Source organism: Haliotis asinina, chromosome 6 (assembly GCF_037392515.1).
Source record: "Haliotis asinina isolate JCU_RB_2024 chromosome 6, JCU_Hal_asi_v2, whole genome shotgun sequence".
Lineage (NCBI taxonomy): Eukaryota > Metazoa > Mollusca > Gastropoda > Lepetellida > Haliotidae > Haliotis > Haliotis asinina.
Window position 1 is genome coordinate 5664331 of NC_090285.1, and position 20093 is coordinate 5684423.

Genomic DNA, 20093 nt, shown 5'->3' on the forward strand with positions numbered 1-20093 from the left:
CCTCTAGGATATAATACTTTTGTACTTCGAATGTATATACCAAGTATTTTTACGCGACGCAGCTAGAGATGTAGCTCTTGTACGCACAAATGTGGGATGGTCTAAAAGTCGGGCCGGGCCGGGCAACAACATACATCCTTGATAATAATAATCAAATGTGGAGCATGGACGCAAGATACCGTGCATGTTGAATGACAATGGTATTCACTGTTTCAAAATCTCGACAAGAAATATGCAGTAGCCGTATTGAACATAAACATTACATACTACACGAACCTATATTACACCTCACAGGAACCTGACAGTAATTGCATGGTACTGTTACTGGGCGAGGTAAAACCATGTACACACGATGCCTAAATTGTTTCTTACACTTTTACAAGGAACAACACCTGCTTAATGCTGTATCATAAACTTTTCGAACACAGAGGAGCAGTTTTCATTTTGTTTATGTTTGTGACCATGTATTTTCCCACACACCTATATAACCAATATCGATAGTTAATGTATACGAGACATACAACCTATTTGTAATGCAAGAGTAAATGATTGAGACAAAAGTACAAAAATATCCTTAAAATTAATATGTCATGGGTTTTCTGTTTCCTTGAGCGTCATGCGTTAAGTACCCCTTCTTGGCAAAGGAGTGGTGAGCAGCCAAGTGGTTAAAGCATTCGCCCGGGTTCGATTCCTCACATCTGAACAATGCGTGAAGCCCATTTCTGTCCACCCTGATACTACTGGAGTATATTGCTGGAGACGACCTAAGTCTAGACTCATTCACTCACTCATAATTCACTCTTGGTAAATAATTATATGAAATCGAGATATCAGCATGGAATAGTTCGATTTGCTATTCAAAAAGAGTGTGAGAAATTAATGGTCTGGCTTTGATAACACTATAAGGAACGATTATGTATCACTGGCAATATGTTGGCATAAAAGCGAAGATCGGCAAACAAAACGTGTTTCCCGAGATATACCGAACTGTCCCGATTGATTCCACAAAGGGAGATAACTCATTATGCTCCGTCGCGGATGATTTGAGTCTGGGGTTGCTGATGATGTGGACGACGCTGAGAAGCTAAAGATCATCGCTGTAACACCTTTCAGTCATCTTTCATCACTGACAACTGTGTACAGCTATGTAAGTACACCATAGTGTACTCATTTTGCATGAGCCTGTATTGTATTTGCATCCAGTGACCGAACACTGAAACTATTTTGAAGTTTCATGCTTTAAGGATTATAAGTCTTACGTCAATATTGGGCAGGTACTTATTACATCTAAAAGTCATGCACCACTAGAATTTTTCACCACCTTGGCTTTTATCACTTAGCTATTATCATATCAGGGATTTTGTTCATTTTCTCAAATAAATTCACTGTAATCGATTGTTTATTTCGACTTTTTAAATTGTTTCTACGGTCAACGCACAGTATTTGATTATCGATTAGACGATAATCAGGTGCAATATGTAACATATATATCCACATTTAGAATTAGTCTATGATACATAAGTTGCCCTGATGGCAGAATTCTGTATGTAATATAAAACACATTTTTGTTCAAGAATATATGAAATTGTTTAGGATATTCCAGAGTAAATATTGACCAGTTGTTATTTGTTGTTACTTTTTCAGAGCACCCCAACTTTCTAACTAGAATAAACAAGACATTGTCAAACTGGCATGATGAAATATGCTAGAAAGTAGAGTGATAAACCCTGTATGGGACTACCTTATCTTTGAAATTCTTGAAATTCATTAGAATATATACATTCTCATGCTACTGTCACACATCACACAAATGATACTTGTCACACAAAGACCTACATGAAATTTACACATGGAACATGTTTGGTGTCATGTAATGTTGTTTGAATATGGCTGAAAGCAACAGGAAAACATTCTCACTCACTCACTCACTCACTCACTCACTCATGCAGGTTACACAAAAGCACAATTTGGTGTTCAATGTTATGAACCTACAATTTTAGCTGTCTGTGAACATCCATTTAGTCAGACTGATCTGCGGCAACTCGTGCTTGTCTTTGAAGGCACACTAACCAATACTGTAAGGCCCTCTGCCTTGTTGGACATATGTCATCATTGCCATTTGTGTAGATGCTGATGTCAGTCACTATATTTTCTGGTGAAGACATTATTTACAGATCATTGTGAAAGGTGGATTGTTGCTGGGGGCAGTATGAAACAACGGCCATTTAGGCAGCATAGACCTGTTGAAAAATAACTTTATGATTGATATGGCCTCTTCTTTGGCCACAAAAATACTATAAAGTTTCAATCATTTGAACTAATTAGCAAGCACTACACACTTAATATGACTATTGTCAATGAAGAATTAATTGAGTAGTTTTTAAGGAACTATATCCACTAGTGAATATTGATATCTGATAGGATAGTGCCAATGATCATTAGGAGGAGGTGTCAATTATCATTAACATTATTGACTTTATTGGGTACGTTAGTCCTGCTTGTCCAGTGTATAGCTAATCTACGGCCAACCTGTTGCCTTAAAAATGGATCTATCTTATTGAGTCCCACAAGTTTGATGAAGGTAAATTTACATATCATTAGAATGCATAGTACTGAGGGTGTGGGTTCGAATCCCGGATGGGACTCAACTCAAGAAAGTAACAGAATTTGTACTTAAGACCAGACCCATTTTATTTTCTTGTTTTATGGATTTTTGTGCTTTGACAACCTAAAGGTAGGCAGGAAAACATTAGGATTTTCTTTTTTGAGTGCGAAAGTTCTATTTTCTTTTCATATTCTTGAAAAAAGTATGGCCAGCAGATCCGTAAAGCAAGAAATAGAATTGGTCTGGCCCTACTAAGAAAGTGTAATCCCAAATATAACCTATGTTACATCTGACCACTTACTAAATGGTATTGTGTAATCGTTTCACTTAAGTTTTTATCATGAGCTCAAGGATGTGTTTCAGTGAATGTAGATGTATTTCACTGGTCATTTGAGAAAAATAATTACACAGAGTAGATATTACTGTTCTGAAATGTAGAATTTTCCTTTAGTGTTATGTTATATTTCTGTTATAATGATGACATATACACCATTTTCACTCCATAACATCGGAAATCCTGTATTTGTCAATGCCTTCTCATGAGTCTGTGATGGTCTGTGATGTAGCCTTATGGTTCAGGCATTCACTCGTCATGTTGAAGACCTGGGTTCAATTCTCCACATGGGTACAGTGTGTGAAGTCCATTGCTTGAGTACTCTGTGTGATTGCTTAAATGTTGCTAAAAGCGATGTAAAAGTACTAAAACCAAACTCCTCACTCACGTCTTAAATTGTTTGACCAAACCAGCTTTCCTGGTTGAAGAAAATGCATGCAAGTCCAGTAACTGAACACAGTTAGACCTGTGTGTTTCAATTTTAATGTGGTCAAATTACTAGTTCATTCCTGTAATTAAGATCAGGGTGATGAACAGCCAACAGGTGTGTGCCATCTGTCAACATTTAAGAATTGATCAATTTAAGTCAGTCTGACTTCTCAGAACAAATGATGCGTAATATGATAAATCAATTTTTCACTCAGACGAGTCATGTTACATGTCACTGTGATTACCATACCCTCTATCAGTTGACTCCCTCACTGCTGTCTATGTGACCCAACTATTCAGCCCCTGTGTTGGTAACATCTACTGTTGACTTCACAGCTTCTCTCTCTCTTTTTCTCTCTCTTACATATTATGACTCAGGTGAAAAAATCAGGGATTTAATAAGTTAAATATTTCAAATAAATTTTGTTGTAAATAATATGATGGCTTGGTCAAGGTGAATTGTATTCCATTGACAACAGATCCTCCTAAAAGAGGAAATTTTATGTTATTTTATCAAATGCCAAGTTAGAATACCTCTGACAATAAAATAAACAATTCTGGAAAAAAATTTGTTTTTCCCAATTTGCCTACCAAGGGTCCCATGTTTTGAACCCTTCATATATCCCAGATGTTCACATTGCATTTGAAGTGCCCTTCTTGATGACTTATTGCCACATGCTTCATCACCATTGCACAGCAAATAGTGGTCCAAGAACAATTCATAATGCAATGTAGTGTTCCCATGGTGTTGGAAGATGGATGTGGTTGTCACACTCTGTCATGGCAACCTGCTATGGGATGAGGTAGTGCATGTTCTTTACGCCACCCTAAGGGCAGCTTTCATTTAACTCTTAGTTGAACCTCCAGTGCTAAATCAATATCAAATCAATGACATGACGAATTGATTGAGCCAACAACAGGTGAAAGATTGGAACGTGTATGTGCACTACTTGATTTGGGCCTTAATTGGCTGGCAACTTTTTGATGGCTGGGACTTTATCTGTGAGTACATGGTATCAGTGAATAGTTTCTATTGACAGTTGGTGTGCTTGCATAGTTTGTGGGCACAAGATAAAGACTTGGAAGAAACTGTGCCCATGACTTATGGCTCATTGTTGACAAGTCACATTATTTTCAAGTGGAATTAGAAAAAAGACCAATTTAGAGATTGTAGAGTTTTATTTCTTATCAATTCTACTGATTTATGTTTATCAGAATTTGCTCAACAAACTTGTCGTCACTTTTAACTTCTTCAGTGTCATCATAAGTCTATGATAAAAAATGAGATTTACAATCATGTTAGCGATATGATCTTTTTGTGGTACGGGGATCTGTGTGATATGGCTGATTGTTTGTCATTTTTTTAGCATTTTGTCTTGAACTTACTTCTCAAATGTTAATTGATAACTGATTGATGGTTAGTTAACAATGATCAGTTTCTATTACCTATTATTACCCAGCCCTCACACATCATCAAAACAGTTGACTAGCACTACAGAACACTACAACAGGGTTCCAGATAAGGGCCATATCAGTGTATGTGTGGTACCAAAAAAACAATAAGAAAACACAGCATGTACGCACCAGGCTAGCTATTCTCGAAATGTTCGTAGCCCAACGAACTTCTTAAATCCATACTTAACATTTTGGCTATGATCAAAGTTTAGAATTCTTAGGCCTACAAGTGTTTCAAGAATAAGGACCCATGGTAGCTATTCTCGAAACGTTCATAGCTCTACACACTTCTGAGCCCTACTCTTAAGACATTGGCCATGATCAATGTTACGAATTCTTAGGGCTACATACGTTTTGAGAATAAGGGCCCAGGACAATTTTGTATGGTCTTAGAATCATTAGATAATGTACTCTTAGGTTTTCTAATATATGCTCCTGTTTTGAAGAATTATGGAGTTTGTACTCCTGATGTTCAAAACTTATCTGGAGTCCTGCTATAAACTTATAGTACAAAACAACAATGATACCCATGACAAATGCATGACCATTCAATGACCGTGTTGTTTATTTTACTTTTACCCAGAATTCAGTGTGTGTATACTGTGTTTTGCACAGTTATATACTTTGGTATCAGGCAGTATGTAGAAGGATACAGTGTTTTGTATCGGCTAGAAGATTTGCAATGACATGATGACATGTCTAATGTTAATCTTGTCTATAATCAGCAATCAAGTCAGAATTGGCCATAGGGGATCAGCTGAAGTTACTGCAATAATTGTTATTATTATCAAAATATCTACAATACTGAGACTCTGGCTAACAGAGCATAACAGAGGCCTTTCTCTTTTGCAGACAAGTGTTCAGCATGATCAGTTTTTATACCTGCACCTATAGACATGTGGTTTGGGATCTTCGTCCTGCTGTGAAACAGCCACTGGCAGATCTGCCTGTAATAAGTCTGAAATTGTATTTTGACATATACAGAGTGTGGGATATCAAACTGCAAGTCATGACCTATTGACAATGTTTGGAGAAGATATTCAAAATCTTCATGACATTTTACAGCAAGAGTAACTTCCCTTTGATGAAGGGCAATTACTATAGCATGCATGTCAATGGATAGTTGTGAAAGTCCACTCTTTATTTCCTCTAATTAGTGCCTTGGCACTTATCAATTCATCAAAGTCACAAACCTGACACTTAATAGGGACGAGTGCTTATGGGAGACAGGGATTCCTTTCGCGAAGCAACCTTTACTAAGGGTTAACCTTATCTCCCATTCTTTAACATTGCACTAAGCTTATCTTAGTAACTTACGAACACCTAAGTGCTTTGTGAAAGGTGGCCTTAGTGCTTAAAGTTTCAGTGGAATTAAATATGGATTCTCCATTTGTATTTTATTTGAAAACTCCATAGTAAACCCAGTGCTTATATCTTGAATAGTTGCTTTAGCCCTGGCTCTTTTTGGAGGCCTGCGCTTATTAGAGACCAGGCATGTTATTGAGAAATGACCTTGACAAAGTACATGTTGCAAGTGCGTTGTTGGAAATATGTTTCAGCAGGAAGATTGTTCACTGTACTCACTACCTGACTGAGTAACACTAGCCTTATGACATAGTATGTTGATATGCACTTTACAGTAAAACTTACAGCAAAATGTGTGCTATTTATAGGAGATGAAAATCACTAGTTCAACAACAGAATTATTTTTATCATACATAATTTATGTATGATAAAAAAAACTATTTTGTCTTTTAGTGATTAGTGATTAGTGATTAGTATCAGTGCTGATACTATGACAGGTCAGTTGAAACTATGTGATGTCACAGTGTTTCTCAAAACAATATGACACTATTCATTGTTCATCAAACTGATTATATTTTGTCATCTGAGCAGTAGGCTGCCTGGAATGAAGTTTCTCTGTAGGCCTAGGGTTGACTTTTTTACATTTTTTTCTTCCTTTTCTCTCTCAAATGGGGTTTAGTAACCTACCTGAAACTCAGAATTCCGTATAACATGTCACTAGTAAATACGTGGTGTAAGTCCCTTGCCAAAAGCTGAGGATTAATACCACTCCTTAACTAAGAACAGATAATCTGTAATTTCTTGAAGCTGCCTGGTTATCCTGTAAGTATTTAGCTTGCCAAAGAATGCAAACACAGTAGAGTTCTTAAGACAGGATTTTATAAACACATTCATGCTATAACATCCGTATATGTTATGATGGTTCTAGGGAATTGCAGTTAGAAAACGTATCTATTAAAAACAGAATATAGTTCCTAACACAGGATATTTATGATCCTTAAATTCACCAATGCTGTAACATCCATATACATGTATGTTAACATAGTTCCGAAGGACAATTGGACAACTGCAGTTATAATACTTTTTATAACATTGCATGGTAAGGCTGACTGCATTGACATGTTACACTCCAGATATGTGGGCATCATGTCCCAAATGCATAGATCAGTGCTCATGATGTCTTTTACAGGAGTGTCTGATTAAGGCTGAAATATCCACAGTCATTGTGTAGGTGGAATATTGCAGCCTTTGGCAAAACCACTGTGTGTTGTCTTTGTACTTATGTTTATAAATTTGATTGATCTGACATAAAAGGGTGTCTAACATCTTTTCTGGGCAGAAGCTTTAGCTCTTATGCCTGCCAGCCATTGCACCCCAATACATGCTAGAGGCTTAACATTGTTGACTATTTACATGCACAAACAATGAAGCAGTCACATGAATATTGTATAATATTATGGAGTGAGCGCAGGAAGACAAGTAATCTGCCCATTACTGGCCCCTCCACTAATCCCATAATAAGTAAGCCTGGGGTGATGTCCCCATTACTTATTATATTAGGACTACTGCAACAGCTAGTAGACACCAGCACTGATATTGCTAAAAACCTACTAAAGGGATGAGCGCTGTAAGCCAGGCCAACCTATATATAAAATATACAGCATAAGTCTATTTGTACACATGAAAAACATATATATTGACAAATACCACGAAGGTACAATAATACAGTTTTGGGGTAGAAAGCAAATATGATTAAACTTGTCCCAAAAAGGAGGCTTGTTGCAAAATGTGAGGCCCAGAAAAAGTTTTTGGTTACAGAATTGAGTCCCGCCCCAAAAGTAGGTTAATAATGACTCATAGTTGAGCGGCTTTTAGTGTAGCCAAAGAGGTATGAATGTATTATATCTATGCCATTGATGATCATCGACCGAAGGTTTGGATTAGATGGTCGGCGACGAAGTTGGCTGTTGCTGTAGTAGCCACACCAATAGGGAGGGATATGAGATAGAGGCTCTTAGCGTCAGATATAACGATATAGCTTGTGCAGCTTGGAATCACTGACTTTCAAAAACGACTATTTTGACACCTCTCCGATATGGATCTGTCTTTGAGGACCAGAGGGTAAGCTCCATAAAGGAATTACATGTATCCTCCTAACACAACATTATCCCCACACAAATTACTGCCACAGTCAAAACTGCCTCTAACTGTAAATGCCCGGCATCGAAGGAACCCAAAAAAGGCCAAACAAACAACTGCTAACATCAAACCATCAACGAAAGGGGTAAAACATCCCTGGTGTAGAGACCTGCACATGTGATCTAGAAAGTCGACTGTGATTTGCAGTCGTTTTCGGATGGGGTGGGCTTGCTGTCTTTTGATTCCCTTTAGAATGTACTCTAGTCTGAAAAGTGCGACTCCCTCTGCTGACAATAAAGGATTGCCCCTACCTACCCTAATATAGAAGAAACGTATCTCTGCTAAGCATGTCTTGATTGATGTGTAGGTTATACATTGAACTGAATGGCAATATGTTACAAAGGTCTACCAGCACTGCCTCTGTTGATAAAGGATGCCATCATTGCTCTTAACACTGTTTATACACAACCATGTTTTAATGCTTACAATCCTTATCAGTAGACTTGATGTGTGGATTGAGATATGGCTACCAACCACAGTGTGTTTACTTGTGCTTGTAGTCCAGGAAGACCTCATTGAATGCTGGAATCTTGGTAGGGAGCTTGGCTGACTTTGGTGCAAACTGTTTGTAGAGCTGGACTGGAAACAAGACAAGGCATCATTCCATGCAGCTCTCTTTACCTGGTACATGTTTTGCCAGGATCGCACAATTATTTTCCATAGCACAATGAGTTAAGTGTCTCATGATCTGGTAAAGTAGCTGCAGTGGCAATTTGCTTTTCCGTTCTGAAGGATGTGCAAAGTAGCCAGGTTATTGCAGTTAAACATAACACACTTTCAATGCCACATGTGACCCCATACAATCACACACACAACAATGGGATAGAGCTCCAGTAAAACCAAGGAACAGTCTAAGTAAACTTAGTCTTGGTGTATTTCATTACACTCCAACACTGAGTCTAACAAAACCTAGTAGAAGGTCGCATCAGGTAACCTTTGAGTGACCAATGACTGTCCAATCAAACGCGAGACGGTCAAATAGATTTAACCAATCTGACAACGGCTACTATTTAGGGATTGGAGGGACTTTCAAAATATTCCGGTCACTGACACAGATCCTTCCACAAACAAAATCCACATATAACACAATTATTTGACCTGCAGTATATACACTTTGGGGTTTCTGTTCACATGGTTACCATTAGCTAATATTTCCACAATATGACATCTTTGAATATTGCCCCAAACACTATATTCAGCGACTGTTTACTCACCGTTGTCATGGTTGTACGTACGCTGTATGCATCACCCGGAAGCAAGCGTATGCGAAATAGCATTCATAATTATTTGGGTACGAACTTTTTCGAGATAAAAAGTTCAAAAGGTATGTGCGAATGTCCACTTTCACGATTTGGTAAGCTGTGTACTGATTGGTCAATCTCAAAGGTTACCTGACGCGACCTCCCATAAGGTTTTCTTAGACTCAGTGTAGGAGTGTAACGAAATACACTGAGACTAAGTTTACTTAGACTGAGGGACTTGTAATGTAGCAAATAGGATCGACATATGAACTTAGTGCCGCTTGCTGGCAAATACTTAAATTCCCAATATGTTGCAATACGGGTACCTGGATCGTAATATAGTGCAATAGAATTTATTTGCCAGTACACATCCCTAATATCAGGGTGCTCATGTTCTTTGATGTAGGCAACCACTTGATAATCCAACTCAACACTAGCTGGCCTTCACAATTTACACTGAATGAGCATCATGTGGAACCAACAAGCTATTTCACTTTCACCCCTGATTGATTATCCTTGCCTTGACAAAGTCGGTTCAATAAGCCTTACACTATTACTGATGTTTGTGTTGACACTAAAACCTCCAGCTCTCTGCAGCCTATCCTTACAGTCGTTACATAAGGAGTACTTATCTCCCCATTAAGCTGTGCACAGTTATGAACATGGATCATTACTTATACATTCACACTTCATGTCTTGGAGAAGCCAAACGTTCCTTGTTATGGTAAATTCATGCCTGATTTCTCGTGAAATCTCATTGAATGTATCTGTATGAATGTGATTATCCCATTAAAGCCTTAGATTTTCTGTAAGAACAATAACTGGCTGTAGGTGTTGGGTATTTATGATAATCGTGTTGAGGGCACCTGCTATTTAGAGTAAGCACCAGCTTAGCATAATTATCAGAGGTCAACAGAAAAGAATTTTTAAAGTGGCAATTGTTATGTTTGCGTGAATGATTTTTATGACAAAATGATCATGTAAGTGTTGCTAGCAATACAGTGGATCGTCTGTGATCTGACATCTGAATTATCTGACAATCTGTGAATTCTGATCTATTTTAGGGGTTCCGGTAGCCTTCTTCTATATTATCATCATTTAAACATTGAATTACTCGACATCTGTACATTCTGAATTGCAACACCAATTTCTGGTCCCAGTGACACTATCAGTGTGTACAATCCGACATCTCCCCATATTGGACTAAAAAATAGGCAATCAACCTGTCAATGGCTAGCAACGTACCATAAATAAACATTCCATTTAGGTTTAGGTCAGTGTAGTGTTGAACTCATTTATTTGTAAAGTTCTATTTCTGCAATATTGTGACTGTTTCTGTTACATTCAAACCATTTGTGTATGACCAAGGTTCTCTGCCAAGATATGTTTATGTAGCAAGCACAACAATCTTTCTTTTGTAGCATGTTGTGACCAGTACACCATGACTGTATGTCTTTATGTTGAATAGTCTTGATAGAGGCTATAAACTATAAGATGTTCCCAGGAGGTACAATCATCCAACCCTACACACACAGGTTCAATTCTTGACCAAACAGAAATTCCCCAGACCCATGCTGTTGACACATTGTCAAAAATACATCAGACACTACATCAGTGGCATGACATCAATATTTATTGGCAGTTCATGGTCGGTTTTATGGTATGAAGTAAATTAAATTAGCTCAGACAATTCTAGTGTCATGCTATAGATTCAGAAATATGTTACAGGGAATCTTCAGTTAGCATAGTGAAAGATGCTATATGTATGTTAAGACAAGTAACTTGAAGACTGTACACACTGGAAATGTATGTCAGTCTGAGTGAATGGTTGTATGGACAGTTTGTTGAAGCACAAGGTATCCGAGCAGTGGGACTTGCCCACAGTGGTGAATCAAGGGAGACCAGGCTGTATTGACACAATTCACTTATGAATAGAAGCTGGCAAACCTGTATGGTGGTGTGCATTCAGTCATGACAAGCCTATCCTTGTAGGGAGTTACCAGGGGGACCCTGTCAAACATTCTCTTGTCAATTTTCCTGACTTAAATATACACTATCCAAACCACCGCCATAGCATGGTATTTTAATCTGATAGTTGACTTTAAAACTTTAAATTCACTTTAATGACAATATTTTAGTACTTACAAAGAATACATTTATGCCTTTTTACCAAGTATATTTAAAATGGAAAAATATGTTCGTGTCAGTCCCCTTGATAGTAAGACCTAATGACGCCTTCCTGTGTAACGTTGATGTCCAGCCACATGGAGCATCTTCGTGGGTGGTTGTAACAAGTAGCACGTCCACAACAACGTAATGATATATTTCCATGCTGCTTTGACAGTAGATTAGGTTGCATCTGCTGGTGACAGTGGTTAACAAGGTGTAGGTGATAGTGATATAGCCATAGATGTGTTATAACTACGGATATGCTGCAGCCCCTGTGGTGGTATGCCAGGGCATGTCATGTTGTCGCAAGGGTGTAGTGCTTGTCCTGGAGTAGACAAAGCTTATCATATCAGCTCTGTATCTCAAGGATAAAGGAAAACCAAGACCTATGGATCGTGAACTTTTTTATTTCAATCTGATGACTATCCATCGAACTTTGTGTCCTTCATGTATACAACTTCTAAAATGCCTCTTAAAGAAGTTATCTACAAGTGTGTTTCATATGTGAACTGTATGTTATATATCCATTTGTTGTGAGACTATTTATAAATACCATTCAGTAAATCATACCCACTAATAATGTTTTAAGAAATCACCATGTCATGTTTATATTGTTTAAACAAATTAAGTTAAATAATTTCCTTTACATTTAACAGCTGGAATTTCTTTGTATTTTACTGTTTAGACAAAACAAAAACATTTTGATAATACCATATATACATCATATCCAATCCTTGAAATTTAGCACAAAACTAGTTGACTCCTCATCATACCCTTAATGTTAAAAGGTAGAAACATAGAGTGTCCCTGAGTTTCAGTACTTAATGGGGTTTGTCTTGAAGACCTCAAGTCTTCTTAATCTGTGTGAACACTTTATCTACTTCTTAGTTATTGCTATGGAAACAAATAGCCATAAGTCCTGTCAGTATCATTACCAAGTTTAGATCTCATTCTCAGGACATTTGGCCTGTCAGACAGTCAGTGGCTTCAATAGAGAAATGGAGTTTCATGTCCAGACTTGATTATTTGACAAACTGCTGTCATATGGCTGGAGTATTACTGAGTGTTACATTAAACAACAAACCACAATCTGAAATCATGGTCATGATTATATTCATCAATAGTATGTATCCTGTATTACTAAAATACTCAAAATATCCAGACACCAGCGTCATGTGTTCTGCCATGTAGGTATTCCAACTAACATAGAACTCATAGACTGGCCTAGACTGTTGACACAGAACTTGGAAGAAGGGGGATGGGGGGCAGGTTGTAACAAGTGACTGCAGTACATAGTGTGGTTTCAACAAGCGCCTCATGTTACCAACTACTGATTAGAGAGGACAGATATGATCCTACATGATCCTGTACCCATGCTTGGGTCTGGAGCTTCACCTCAGGGTTCATTGATTCTGTGAGAACCCTGTTATGTCATTTGAACCTGTTTCTGTCCTGTTAAACTGGTTCGTTCAGTGTCTATCAGCAGACTAGTTGGCCACCTGGCTAGATTACTGCATTAGATGGGAGCTGATCCAATGTTAAGTAAGTGTGAAGCCAGACAGGTAAATCAGATCATGTCATGTTTGTGTGAATAGTACTCTCAGGATTACTCAGCAGTTATGATACTATGATATATTGACATATATCATTGACATATATCAATGATATTAGAACTTGGATGTGTCATATATCATATATGAGTATTTAAATCTGGCCTTTATCTGTGTCATATCAAGTGATCTCTGATACTTGGAGTGCTAAATATGTGGAGTGAGCTGGTATCTTACCTCCGGCAATCCCAGGGTGGACACCCCCTACTTCTCCCCTGAAAAAAGGAGCATTTTACCCCTAACCTTTGAACTTATGATTTATGTGCACCTCCCTTTCTCCAAACCGAGATCCCATTCCAAACTCATCATTGCTGGTAGTGCTAGGACTTAATACAGTGCCTTAAGAATATACTATAATTACATTTAGAAAACATGCTAAATATCTGCTGTATAACACTGTTATTATAGAGGGCAGCTCTCTTTTTACTTTATCAACATATCAAACATCAGATTTTTATTAGTTTTGATGAACACTGTTTCTCCAATCTGATGGAAATTGACCACTTAACTTTAACTGTGTGGACCTGCTAAATGAATTGTCAAACTGTCCTTGTTTGTCTATGGAAGCTGATATGATATAACTCTGTTGTCAGTCTATACTAGTGCATGGTCCCTGAATATTTTGTAGTAAGAAATAAGCACATTTGAACTGAAAAGGAGACTTTGTGAGGTAGAAGATTATGAAGGAATCTAGACATACTTTATTTAGGGCTTTAGCATCAGGGAAAATGGACTCAGGGATAGTGAGACAGATGACTGTTGGGAAAAGTCCTAGTACTGGAAGGCGGTGGATTGATTGACGTAACAGTCTGCACATTATAGTTGTCCAGCTCCGAAAGCAATATACTCAATTCAAGTTAAACTGTCAGTATCAAACAATGATGCCTCTTTGCTCAGTGGATCAGCAGATGTGACTTCTTGAAATAAAATGTCTTTTGTTCAGGATATTTTCGATCTTTAAGATTCTGAATACACCCAAATACTACAGTAAAGTGTCATTTGATAGTTATCATAGTTTGTTTTACCTTGCCGATAAATGTTATTTTCTCATTGGCTGTGTGCTCTTTTATTATGTTCAGTGTACCCCGCTTACAAGCGAGTAACATTTTCTATGTACCCCACTGGGAATGTTGAACTCATTTTGTACTTTGTGGTAGTAATTCTTTATCTCAGATAACATTGAATCTCATGTGATGTATGGAAATTGCCAATGTATTGTGAATGCAAATCTATGGAAGGGAAATAAATCTAAATCTGTTTTTCTTGTCGTCTACAAAATCTAGCGATGGCTGCCCTTGTTTCAAACAGTTCAAAATTAACACTGAGGTGTTCAATAAGATAAATATACTAAGCATCAAAAGAAACGTCAGGTTGGCAGTTTCCTTACTGCGACCATAAAACTGAAAACTTAGCAAATGTTATGATTGTATTTTTTGGTCAGAAAATCAAGCTTTACGTGACAAAAACCATTTGTCTCCAAACACAAATTCGAACCCAGGAAAGGTCCACCAAAACGCAGCATGAACATGAAGAGGGTACGGTGTTCTGCATGCAGTGCATGCATCAAATGCTGCACGTGCTTTTCTCTTGATCCAGCCCTATAAAATGCACCCCCAAACTTGGTTGAAACATTAACGTCAAAACGTCAGCAGGATGCCACGTCTTACGTCAGCTCAGAGGAACCAAGCCATAGGACGACTAGAAGCTGGTCACACTGCCCAAGCCGTTGCTAACCACTTCCATGTTAATGTTCGGACCATCTACAGGTTTCAGGAACGCTTCCGGACCACCAACACCACAGACGACCGTCCCCGCACCGGTAGACCAAGGGTCACCACGAGACGTCAAGATCGCCACATTGTGCGACGCCACGTACAGACTCCTTTCCAACAGGCCTCTGAGACAGCACGTCAGACAATTGGGACATATGGGCGACCGCTCAGCACTTCCACTGTACGCCGACGTCTTAGCAGTAGTAACCTTCAGTGCCGCAGACCTTACCATGGACCAATCCTCACGCCACGTCATCGCCGTGAACGTCTACAGTTTGCCCAGTACCGTCAAAACTGGAGACACAGACAGTGGAGAACTGTTCTCTTCACAGATGAGAGTCGGTACTGCATTTCTACGGCAGATGGCAGAACAAGAACGCGGCCAGCGTTACGTTAGAGTATGTGATGGAAAGGGACGCATGGGGAGGTGCCAGCGTCATGGTTTGGGGGGGGGAATTGGCCTAAACCAGAGAGTTGGTCCTGTGGTATTCCAGAATCTTGGTCCTGGAAGAGGAGGCGGCATCACAGCAGCGCGTTACATTGACCAAGCCCTCAGACCCCACGTTATACCACATTTTGCTCGTCACCGTAACAACGTGTTTCAGCACGATAATGCCAGAGCCCACACTGCAAGGGCTACACGGGACTTCCTACAGCAGAATGGTGTCAGCCCTAAGTCCCGATTTAAATCCAATTGAACACCTTTGGGACGAAATTCAAAGGCGGTTGAATGACGTCATCCCAAGACCAAACACAGCTGATTTACTGCGTCAAGCCTTCCTAAGAGTGTGGAACCAGGTGCCCATGGCATTCATCAATCGACTCCATGCCTCGACGTTGTGCTGCGGTCATTGCCTCCCGTGGTGGTCACACGAGGTACTGAAGTCAGGACTCTGTTTGGACATTAAACGTTAACGTATTCCAATGAAATGCTGGTTAGTTATTCATCAATGTGTGTAGAAACTGTAAACAAAACCGTTTTTCCATACACTTATTGCATCACATTCTGTAATGAATTGAATAAAGTGCCTGTCAAATTTGGAATATCTACTGATGTTTCTTTTGATGCTTAGTATATGTTGTTCACTGGTTCCTCATGGCCCATGGGTGGATGTACCCTCAATGTTTAATTGTGTTAACATAAACATACATCAAGGGTACATCAGTCCATGTGCCCTTTGTGACAGGTGAACAACTCATTGTATATTAGCTGACAACAAACTACAATAATTGTATGTCAAATTTGAACAAGACTAATGCTTCATGCAATGGAAAATATTGTTTGCTACAAGAACATGGAACCTGCAGCAGCACAAGTTTTGACAGTTTTGCCATGCTGTTATCGTTTGCATTGTGATGATACCTTTCTGTTTTGCAGTTAAACATGTCTGACACGAGGAGAAGAAAGGGTAAAGGTGGAGGTCGTAATACAGACCCAAGGTCAAGGTCAAAGACACCGACAGATAGCGCAAATGATGAGGGAGGGCCTGACATAGTGACCACCATCTTCAACAATGTGGTGCTGGGGGTGATCGCGATGTGTTTGTGTGGCTACGCCCATGCATGGTTGATGTACACACTACATGAAAACAGGCTGTGGTTCACAAACATCAAGGTAATCTGCACTAAAACAAAATTTGGATTCTTTCACATCACTATAGATAATCTGCCATGCCGTGACAGATTACTAGTATGAAAGAACTGGCAAGTCCTTAACCTTTTTGTGCTGCAGATATGAATTATAATTTACCAGTATAATTGCAGCAAAAGTAATCATCTAATCACTATCATCTAACTCACTATCATCTAACACACTATCATCTAATTCGCTATCATCTACCACACTATCATCTAACACACTATCATCTCACTCACTATCACACGACACACTTATCATCTAAGGAAGCTAGAACAAAAAGTATTGTTATGATAAGTGAATATAAATGTATGTAGATTTTTATTCTTGTTGTTTAGCTCTGCAGTCAGAAATATTCCAGCTAATGGTCTGTGATTAATCAAGTCTAGACCAGACAATCTGGTGATGAGCATTAGTCTGCACAACTGGTTTGTTTTGCAGGAGGTGGAGAGAGAAATATCATTCCGTACGGAGTCTGGTTTATACTACTCCTACTATAAACAGATGGTGAAAGCTCCTTCTATATCACAAGGTGGGTGCCTTTAATGACTCTGACTGACATCGCAAGTTTAGTTTGGCCATACTTCCCTCTTTTGGGAAAAATGTAGGGATAATTGCATTTTTGTTAACTTAGATTAACATTTAATCACATTTCCTTATAGACCATTAGAGGAACTTAAAAGTCATTCAATGTCCCTGCAGTTGGATATGGTTTACTCTTGCATGGTATATAGTAGAAGTGTTAATTGTCCAAATGTGTATACATAATTGTTTCTGTGTGAAGGTATCTATGACCTGATGAATGACAAGCTGACAGAACACCCGAGTGTCATCAACATCCTAGAAAGAATGAACATCTACCAGGAGGTGGTCCTGGCTATCATGTACAGAGTACTGGGTGTCAAGGTGAGTACTGGGTGTCATGTACTGAGTAGAAGTGGTCAAGGTGAGTAGTGGGTATATTGTATGTGGTAGCAAGGTCAAGGTGAGTACTGGGTGTTGTGTACACGCCAGTAAGTTCAAGATGAGTAGTTTATGTCGTGTACAGTGTAGAAGGGTCAAGGTGAGTACAAGTTGTCTTGTACTTCAGTTTTGGGGTATACAGTACTGTGGGTCAGGGTGAGCACTGGATAATTCGCTAAGAACTGGTTATCTGAAATAAAGTTTAAGAGGTCAAAGTGAGTACTGGTGTCTTGTGTATCATGTAGTGAATTGTGGGTTAAGGTGAGCACAGGGTAATGTTCTAAGGATCTAATGTTCTGGGTATCTGAAATATAGTACAAGAGATCAAGATGATGGCAAACTTTGTCTACAGTTGTTCTCAGAGTAAATCTGCAGGTGACAATGAAGTACGTTTGTCTTCAAAGTTTAATTTTCTGTGAATTTCACAAAAATAGTGTCATAAGTTTCTGTGATGCTATTTGTCTGTCTACAGATGCTGCCGATTCTATTCTACATCATCTGCACCTTTGCACTCCATGCACTGCTGGTGGCAGCCCTGTTCACGTCTGCATGGGTTCTGAGTGGGACCTGGCTGGCAGGGGTTCTCACATCAGGGTTCTATGTTGCCAACAGGTGTGTTACAGAAGTCGTGGTTTACAGCTACAATCTAAGCCTGGGGTGATGGGGTAGTCAAGAGTTAAAGTATTCGCTGGTGATGCCGAAGACCTGGATTAAATTCATGTCATGGGTATAATGTGTGAAGATCATTTCTGGTGTCCCTTGTCGTGATTTTTCTGGAATATTGCTGAAAGTGGCATAAAACTAAACTTACTACAATGTAAACCACAGAAATTTGCTGAGTGACCTCTCTTACCCCTTTGCCAGGTTATCTTAATTGAAACTTAGATTACCCACATTGTGAAGGTTAGTCTGTAAGCACTTACCAGTATATGTGGGTTTCGAATGTATGTAGGGTCATGGGATTTGGGGTGATGGAAAGTTCTTCTCTACTTTTCAAACTACATCGGTCTCATCTTTAAAGGTGGCATGTTCCAGGATTGACACAACTCGTGTGGGTTACACCATTCCGCTGAGAGAGAGCTTCTCTCTGCCATTCCTGTGGGTCCAGGTGACTGCCATCACAATCTACTTCCAGGCAGGTGCTATCTCCAGACTCAAGGAGGTAAGTCTCGTCACAAAACTTGTCATTTCGTCATATATATAATACAGATGGAGTCTATATTTCAGAGACTCATAAATATGATCACAAGATCAACTGTTGAGTAGGTTTCATATGAAATGAAATTTCTACTGTGCACTTACCATCTGTTCTTGTGTTTACAGAAAGTTCTGCTGTCTGTCATCCTGACTTTCACATTCCTTTTTGCACTGTGCTGGCAGTTCAACCAGTTTGTCTTCCTGCTGCAAGTGTCCACATTGTTCGGTGTTTGGATCCTTGGAATCATACCAGCATACAAGGTAACAACTGAATTTGTTCACTCACTCACTGATCATGTGTTTTGGAAGGGGTGGCGCTGCCAAGCCATTATCTCACTCTTATAACACTCCGTGGAGATTCCTGTTTAGAGTAGATCTCCACAACCAATGCAGGGGGTAAGATGTAATTTAATGAAACAGTCGGTCAGGCTTGGTGAATTGGTTGAATTACATTGTATATGTAAGATTTTGTGAAGAATATTTGAAGATCTGTTTCTGACACCAACTATTTACAGGTGGTTATTGTCTTGACTACAGTTTATTGCAGTGTGAAACAACACACAAAGAAAACCTTTTCATGCAGATATTTATCAACGAATAAACTTGAGTTGCATTACTGGCCAGGACTAAAGTCACAGAATTCATGGGAGGGTCATGTAATAAAGACACATAAGATCAAATCTGTGAAAACAACTACAGTATTATTTTATCTGTTTAGATATATATCTTTAATGTGTATTCAAAATATCTCAAGATTAAAGCGTTTCAGCATCCTTGAACAAGTGACCAAGCATTTGGGAGTATAGTTGAAGTAAGAATGTATGTTTGACAGGTACGCAACATGCTGCATGTGATGCTGGCCACCATGCTGATGGTGTGCCTCTTCCAGTTCGTCAACAAGATGATCCTGGTGTCCCTCGGGATGAGTCTAGTCCTGGCTTCCTATGCTGTCATGTACATTAAGGTGGGTAGTCTCAATATGGCCTGAGAGAAGTGTCAGCTTGGCTGGAGAAGTATACATTGTGTTGTGGTGTATTGTGAGGTATACCTAGTGTCGTACTGTTAATGAGAAGTATACATGTTGCTGTGTTGTCTGTGACAAATATACATGATGTTGCATTGTCTGACATGTACACATTGTGTTTTATTGTCCGTAGCAAGTTCTCATGGTATTGTGT

General features: G+C 39.0%; 1 protein-coding gene across 2 annotated transcripts in view; it reads left to right on the forward strand.

Annotated features, from left to right (window-relative positions):
* The first annotated feature begins 1009 nt into the window (after window positions 1–1009).
* Window positions 1010–20093, forward strand: part of LOC137288127 (protein C-mannosyl-transferase DPY19L3-like) — a 30123-nt gene continuing 11039 nt past the window's right edge. The window contains exons 1-8 of one of the 2 annotated variants that reach the window (XM_067820533.1): window positions 1010–1147; window positions 16498–16734; window positions 17197–17287; window positions 17540–17661; window positions 18191–18330; window positions 18754–18880; window positions 19042–19176; window positions 19748–19879. In XM_067820533.1, the coding sequence (XP_067676634.1) occupies window positions 16504–16734; window positions 17197–17287; window positions 17540–17661; window positions 18191–18330; window positions 18754–18880; window positions 19042–19176; window positions 19748–19879 (978 nt within the window). In that variant the 5' untranslated portion in view covers window positions 1010–1147; window positions 16498–16503. Of the gene's footprint in view, window positions 1148–11798; window positions 11882–16497; window positions 16735–17196; window positions 17288–17539; window positions 17662–18190; window positions 18331–18753; window positions 18881–19041; window positions 19177–19747; window positions 19880–20093 lie in introns of those variants that run through there. The other variant, XM_067820534.1, reaches the window with a different exon arrangement.